The sequence below is a fragment of the Cyprinodon variegatus genome, unplaced genomic scaffold (genome assembly GCF_000732505.1).
Source record: "Cyprinodon variegatus isolate N-32 unplaced genomic scaffold, C_variegatus-1.0 Scaffold576, whole genome shotgun sequence".
NCBI classification, from domain to species: domain Eukaryota; kingdom Metazoa; phylum Chordata; class Actinopteri; order Cyprinodontiformes; family Cyprinodontidae; genus Cyprinodon; species Cyprinodon variegatus.
In genome coordinates this window covers 453,850-462,032 of record NW_015151029.1, presented here as the reverse complement: position 1 = coordinate 462,032, position 8,183 = coordinate 453,850, and the positions used below count along the sequence as shown (strand labels likewise).

The window sequence follows — 8,183 nt, the reverse complement described above, 5'->3', positions numbered from 1 at the left end:
CAGGGGATGCAAACTGGAGATTTGAACCTACTTCCCCCCCAAAGGATTGTTTGAGCTTCACACTGAGCAGGGGATGCAAACTGGAGATTTGAACCTACTTCCCCCCCAAAGGATTGTTTGAGCTTCACACTGAGCAGGGGATACATCTCCACACGAACCGTTCAAGTACCTCAGGAAATCCAAGTGGCAGTCAGCTCCACTGCTCCTCAAAGAACCAACTTAATCTGGGTAAACCCTGTCTGCCCTCCAACGAGTCAACCAATTTCTGGAACAACCCACACTGACCGGATTCTAGGAAGGACACCTTTTCTGGAAACGTGAGTCCAGTTGCTGTTTCTGCTTTTGCAATCGTAGCTCAAATTTCCCACTGAGCCTGAACTAAACACTGAACTTCCCTTCTCACTTTCCAGTGACGGTTCACCAGCGTTCTGAGTAACACTGGACCCATCTTGACTAGTTTTCAATAAAACCTGTTATACCTTCCCCTGGTTTCTCTGAGTGGTTTCCTGCATGTGGGTCAGACCGATGAAAAAGATCATGACACTTCCAGTGTACGCCTTCGCATGAAAGAATCTCCCAAAGGCGCTTTGGCCTTTTTTCTCTCTTCTGAGGCCTTTCTTTTCTTCTCATACACTTCGTAGGCGTTTTTTTCACTTACGACCCTCTGCTAATTTCAAAGAACCACGGTGAGAAAGGTGACTTTCAATGACTGTCTGAAACCGTAGTTCACCACAGATATACGTGTGAAAGTGGGCTTGCGCAGAAAAAGATAACTAACGGGACGTTAGGACGTAGGACGGCCTCATGTAAACATATCACCAGAATGATTGACAGTAAGGAGGACCACTTATTTAGAAGATCCACTCGGAAAAAGAAAATCCTCCACTATACCTTTAAGACAAATTTACAAACAGCTTACGTCAACTGAGTTAAAGTTGATTCACATTATTTAACTAAAATTAACTCCAATTAATTCAACACAATCTAATTACCTAAGTTAAACTCAGCTCATCTCAGGCGCATCTAATAAAAAACATTGCATGTTGAGATCAATCTTGTGAATATTCCCTCGCCTCTGAAGTAAGACATCAAAAGCACAGAGAACAGAGTAAATCTTAGTGTTTTCAGACAGAGGGAAGCATAAACCAGATGTGACCCAAACACATGGATGTAATTTCTCCATTGCTCATAGGAAAGGAAAGAACAGAGCATTGAAAAGCAGAATCCAACCGAGGAAATTTCACTGAAATAAATGGTACCTTCATGACATATCAAATGACACATCAAATACACTTGGTCATGAACGCTCCTAGAGTCTGATCTTTGATTCTAACAGCTTCTGTCAACGCTTGTTTCCCACCCTGCAGCCTGTGCTGGCTGGTTTAGAGTTGGGGTACTCACCTCCATCTTCCACTTGGCCATCAACTCCTCCCTGGTTCGCTTGCTAATGTAATAAGGGTCACCAGCCTGGAAGGTTATTCTGGGCATTGGCCTCTGTCGAAGGCTGATCTCCCAACCAACTCCCCCTCGTAGCCTGCCTCGACCTCCCTGTTTAAGGTATGGAAAAAACAAATTAGCTACTTGTTTTTTTTTTTTAAATCAACCTACGAGCTGAGTAGAGCTTTCTAGAAGCTGTGCACTTTACCACTCACCATATTCAATAAGATGCAATCTGAAATGAACAGTTTAACTGTCTGACTGCTTTAATATTAAGACAACTGGTTGATTTTTTAAGGGAGGTCACAGCGTCTAAGAATTTTGTCAACAAAAAAATACCGGAGCAAATTTTCCAGGGATGCCCCCAAGTGTATTTGATATTTCACATCTATAGACCACTAGGTACCATTTCTTTCATAAGGTCAAACAAAGAAGAAGCAGAGACATACATAAACAGGTAATACATATATAATATATAATGATTTCTTCTTACATTACTTTTTTATTAGAGCACAACAGCAAAGGATCAGTATAAGCAAATGTCTTTAAAAAAACATATTTGGACCTTTAATGTGGATGCTTGAATCCTGCTGGAATATTTGTAGCATTTTAGCTTACACTGAAGTAGATATAAAGCATTACATTGGTAAGCCGATATTAATGGTTTTTATTTTATTTTATCTTATCGGCATCGATGCTTGCATATGTTTACCGATTCATTGGTGTGTTCAGCAACCATGCCTTCAGATCACATAAAGCACATGAACGGCTCCCTCCATTTGCTATTCCTTGTTCATGTTTGGTTTGATTTGTTAATGCATGTTTCTTTTTGTTTAAATAGATAGTTGTAAAAAATTTCTTATTACTGTTTCATTTTGATCATGTAAATCTGAGCAACATAAGCTTTGAAAATTGTCCTCAATAAACTGGCAGCACATGTCGTTGATCAGTTAGGCTAATGTCAAAATAATCAGCAATGGCCTTAAAAAACCTGCATCTGTTAAATTTATACACTAAAGCAAAATCTCCTAAAAAGCCAGACAGAGCTACTGCTTTTTAAACTTACAGGTAAGCTCTTAGGGTTCAACTCAGATTTCCAGTCAAGTTCCAAGTAAAGACACTAGCTGTGAGTTTGCCATCCAAATCTTTAACTATAAACAAGTAATTTAATGTTATATGTGATTCAGTTTAGGAGTATTGCTGGTTGCCATCAGTTATCAGCTCAAATCTGGGAAAGTTAAGGTTACTAACATGAAACTAACAACCCTGGTCTGAAGTTCTACGAGGGGTTTTAATTTGCAGTTCCTTCCATTATACATTTCTGCAAATAATAAAAATTGGTCAAGGATTTCCTATTTGATTTCTCGTTTTGGTTAGATAAATGTAAAACTGGTTATACTGGTGTGTTTCTGTTGTTTTTCATTTTTGGTGTTTGATGAAAAAAGCAAACTGCCTGAATCTACACTACCTGTTGTCATTTTTTTTTTTACTGGGAATTGGAAATTAACAAAATTCACATTAGATGAATTAATAAATATAAAGAAGAAACACTGTTTTTTACACAACTATCCTGCTTGTTTTACAAGGTCAAATATTTTCAAATCAAAGAACAAAATTCTAGTAAAGGTCTCTTGTTGTTAAAGCCCAAGTTGAGTTCCAAGTCTTTTGCGATATTGTCCAAACTTAAGTCATTACATTAAATAACACAACACCAGTCGCTGATGAGTAAGACTTTTAAAACTATTCCTGGGATACATTTTTATTTTGCTGGTACTAACTGTTTGTGTGCTTTCATTTTAAAATTAGATTTATAGGCAGGTCTGCTCCTAAAACAGCTTTACCAAGCAAACAGTGTCTCTCTACACTCATTAAGGTTTGCAAACATTTAAATGATGCCTTCTCCATGCATTTCAGGGAAAAGTCTGCCTACACTTATAGATATTTGTGTGAATGAAAGGAAAAGCAATAAAAACTGAAAGTGAAGTGTTTTATGTAGGAAAAATAGGTATGAGGAAGGATGATGGTACATTCAGTGCAAGAGAGAAAAAAAGGAACATGTTGTGCTGCTGGGATTATGAGACAGGAGTCAGGGATCTTAGAGAATGCATTTATAAATAATTTCCTTATTTAAATGATTATTTTAAAATAGTGATAAAACAGGTTATTTTTGTTCAATATTCAAACAAGACTGCATAGATGCATAGAAAAACAAACAGATTCCAAATGAATCAAAAAAAATGAGTCAGACATGGAAGGATCAAAATATATCTGCAGAGCTGAGGGGCTGATGTTTGTGAAGGTATCCAACCCCCCGAAACAGAAACTTTTTCATCTTTTCTACATTCTTGCAGGGAATGCTTTGCTGCACAACAAATACATCCAACTATTGAATGTTTTATTGTTTTAGGAATAAACTAAAATTTGCAATACAGTACAGTCAAGAGCTAAATTTGTATTGACCAGTTGAAGAATTTGGGGTAACGTAGTTTGTTTCAGGTTCTGGTTGATGACATCTAACCAAAAAAATTTAAAAAAGGGATGTAATCCTTTCTTTGTTCTACAGGCTGCAGTATTACCCATTGAATAAGAAACCCCATTTATTGATTCCCTCCAATTAGATTTTATCGACTTCACAGTTATGCATTCACAGAGTCGACCATAGTTGATAAAACAAACGTTATTGATAAATAACATTCAAAGAAATATCTGCAACCTAATGCAAAATATAAGCAAATAACTCGTAGAAATGGGGGAGATTTAAATGCTTAGTTATTATGGAATATTATGCTATGATATTCCATGGATGTGATCAGGGGTTGTTTGTCATGGTGCAGAATGTTATCAGATTTCTATTATAAAACTATGTAAATAAAGATAAGTGTGGATTATGTGGTCAGACAGAGTGATAATAAAAGCTTGCTAAAACACAACTTCTATCCTGATATTAAATGTACACAAAAGAATGAGCATTTATGCTACCAAAATTACCTAAATTAAATACTTATATCACTACTGTACAGATTTTCAAAAATTACTATTAAAAAAATACTTATATACATGTATATATATCATTATCTTTCATGAAAGCAAGATTGAAACTTGATTATATTCATGTTAATACATGGTCTAATTTTGTGGAAAGCAAGAAAAGAAATTGAAAGCATTTCAATGTGGAATCAACACAGTTAATGGTGAACATTGCAGCTCGTCTGCACTACATTCTTCACTAAAGCAATAATTTCATGGAAAAAAGTCACAAAAAATTAAAGGAAAAAATCCTTTTGGCATGACAAATATGAGAAATGGATTCACCAAGACGCAAACTAAAACAGACTGGAAAGCCACTGAGCTGGTGATGTCAAAAGGCAACCGCTGTTAATAAGTCTGCAATCTTCTAAAGCTGTTGGTAAAACTGGTATGATGTTTTATTCATATTTGATTAATTTAACCCCCATGCGCTTTGGCTAAATCAACACAAAGGGAGGACATCACTAAAGCATGCAGAGAGCTCAAACTTATGATGGACAACTAATGCCACAATAACTAAGCCTGCAACTATTCAATGTGCTAAAGGTGGCCGGTAAAATAGTCACAGAGATATAAATATAAATGTGCTTTGGCTAAATGAAGTAAAAAAGGAAAAACAAAATCAAAAATTGTGCATAAGGTTGGTATGAAATGTACAAAGCTCCAAACCCATTTGTAGTTATTTTGTCATGTATTCTATAATCTGTTTATTTTTACCATTTCAACAGAAGAATTTGTGGCTTTATTATATTAATACTATATTTTTGAAAGATGCACATTGAGCCTTTCAAGTTATCATCCTTTGCTATAAAAAAAAATATATATATATATATAGAATTGGTCTTTTCCAGAAAAGCATCCCTAATGTCGGATCTCTGTCAGCAGAACGGAAGGTGCTGCATTTTCCAACAACTACTGGTAGCTCTCTACAATTTCAAACAAACATCCTTTTTCTCCTTTATAACAGTCCTAAAGAGTGTAGTTTAAGAAATAAATATTTTGAGCAACAAAACACACAAAATCTTGTGTGAATAGGTGTGATGATCAAAAATAAATCCCAACTCCATAAGGGCATGCAAGGCACATAAACAACCCCAAATATTAGTAAGAGATTATTATGCCTAGAGTAAAATGTGGCGGTGGGATGGTATTCTGGGATTACTTTGGTTCAGAGTAAACGATGAACGAATGTTCTGAACCAAAGTAACCTCAGAACTAGGGGTGTAAATAATAATTGTTTTGTATCGATGCATTGATCCAACAGCCGACGATCCGATGCATTAATACGTCCGCAAGAGAATCGATTCATGTTTTTTTTTTCCCTCCGGTCTATTTTTATCCATTTGCTCCAGGATGTAATTCTCCCTCCCATGCTGCGGTGGCGCTAAACCTATTTTGCCCCTCCTACCGCGCTTCCTGGTTATACTCTTACATCAGTGTGTTGCAGTGAGCTTGATGCAGACATTTTTGATTTATGCTCAATATTGAAGCGTGGTCTGAGCTACACGGCCGAGGCGGTGAGGAAGTGGGGGCGAGTTTAGTCCGACGACGGAGGGACATGAGGGCCAAAAAGAGCGGAGATCCAGGTGGAAAAAGGGTCCCAGCGTTCTCACGCACCTCGCTCTTCTAGCGGGTCAAACTTCACGAGTTGTTTTCCGCAATTTCGGTCGTAAAAACTGCTATATTTTTTGATGCAAGGCCTTTCAGAATCTATAACGCAGGGGTATTATTATTTTTCAGTGAATGAGGTTTTAATAGGAATAGGTGGAGTAAAACTTTTCTACTTCTGTTATTTGCTGTTGTTTCTCAAATAAAATGTATAACGCTATTACAGCTTTCATTGATTTATTTCAAATTTGAATCGAATCGTTGTTTTTTCTTGAGTATCGAAAATAATCGAATCGTTGGGTCAGGAAATCGATACTGAATCGAATCGCCATGATGGATGTGATTTACACCCCTACTTAGAACTAAAGTCCTTTTATTTTCTAGATGGATTTCTAACACCAGCCAGTTTCAGCACAGAACTAGCTGTCTGCTAGAAACCAGTAAATGATGGTGAATCTTATTTTTCACACATGCAACCAAGCAAATAATAGCATGACTTGATGAGATCAAAAGTAAAGGTTTGGAAAGAATAAGCCTGAGTTAACAGATACATCAGAGTGAAGCTAAGGGACAGAGATCTTTTCTCTACCTATTGTTAGTATAGTCACTGTTTTTTAGTATAGTCACTGTATTATGATCTTTAAAGAGTGCAGCGCATGTGATTGGAAAATTGTAGCTTGTATAAAAAAATGTTGGCAGCAGCTATGAGAAAGAAATTAGATCTTTATGTACTGAGTTGTACACCTTTCTCTAGTACAGTAGGTCCCAAACATCTTTTGCTGGACCCCTTTGGTTTACGTTCTAATCCGCTTTTTATTACAGCCGAACAAAGAGAAGTCAAAGGATTTCAATATTGCTATCAATGATTACAGAGCTAAGCACACTATTCCCACCTTTTTTTAAGTTTCCAGTATCAGACTTGTACTGATCATTTGGGCAAATCTCAGCAAGAATGAAAAGAAAAAACAGCGAAACTTTATGTTTATTCTTCTTCATTTTAAACAAAGAAACTTTTCTTGTTGGAAAAAAGAACTACTGATGGAAAAGATTATTAAAGGCTGATGAAACAACTATAGACAGGAAGAAAAAAGGCGTACAACCGTTTTTATTGATCCAGAGATGACAACAGTGCAGAAATCTTACCTCAGTCTTGATTGTGTCACAACCATCGTCTTCTTTGTGCTCCACATCTAGAGGGAGGACAGGGACACAGTAAATAACCTCAATCATTCACAGAAGAAAGGAAAATGACAATCAGAGCACTTAGATTCATGCAAAGATAATTCAGATTCAATATGTCCCGCACCGTTTTAAATTTCTGGTACAAAATAATAAAACATATAACAGCTTTAAGTATTGACTGATCCTGATACTGACCTAAATCATGCATAATTGTATTACCTATTTTGTGGTGTGAGATGTCAGAAAACGCCAAGAGATCCACTAAAGAGGCGGGGCTATCCCTGTTGGTAATTGTAGCAATCGAATAATCAATTATTTCTTTATATAGAAATAAAATTGATCTAAAGCACACTGAGTAAATTAATATTTCTAAACAAAAAAATTTGGAACTAGAGAAAAAACCTTTACTGAGCATTTGAAATGAATCACAATTAAAAAAAAACAAAAACACAAAAAAGTTATGTTTAAGTTTATCTTTGAAGAAAGTCAACATTTTGTCTAATTACAGCGCTAGGTAGATTATTATTTAGGCAAATGTCATCTTTTAGAGTCTGTGTACCATTTCTCTAGGTAACGATATGATTCTTTTACCAAATGACTTCATGGTTATTTCAATAATAATCACAATAATTATTTCAGCCCTAAAAAGAACAAAGAACAAAGAGTTAAGAACAACAGTTATGAGAATTCTGAGAAAAATGGACCCATCTAGTATTCTCCATATAGTAACCAAACATTAAACAGAAGAGAAGGGTTTCTATCACCCTGCCAATATCAGAGATTCTAAAAGCAGGCTGAAATGATTTAACCGTTTTTTGTTAGAAAAGAATAGAATTCAACTTTATTGTCATTACAGCATCACAAGTACGGAGCAAAGAAATTGACTCTCTGGGCCGGATTTATCAAGATCCAATTTTGCGTGCAGTAAT

The 8,183-nt window shown here is 36.1% G+C and overlaps 1 protein-coding gene across 5 annotated transcripts in view; it reads right to left on the bottom strand.

Moving 5' to 3' along the window:
- The window catches only part of dnmt3a (DNA (cytosine-5-)-methyltransferase 3 alpha), an 84,909-nt gene that overhangs the window by 41,131 nt on the left and 35,595 nt on the right, over window positions 1–8,183 (bottom strand). For 4 of the 5 annotated variants that reach the window (XM_015392177.1, XM_015392175.1, XM_015392174.1 and 1 more), the window contains 2 exons: window positions 7,216–7,262; window positions 1,402–1,548 (listed from right to left, as the gene is read on the bottom strand). In XM_015392177.1, the coding sequence (XP_015247663.1) occupies window positions 1,402–1,548; window positions 7,216–7,262 (194 nt within the window). The remainder of the gene's footprint in view (window positions 1–1,401; window positions 1,549–7,215; window positions 7,263–8,183) is intronic. The other variant, XM_015392176.1, reaches the window with a different exon arrangement.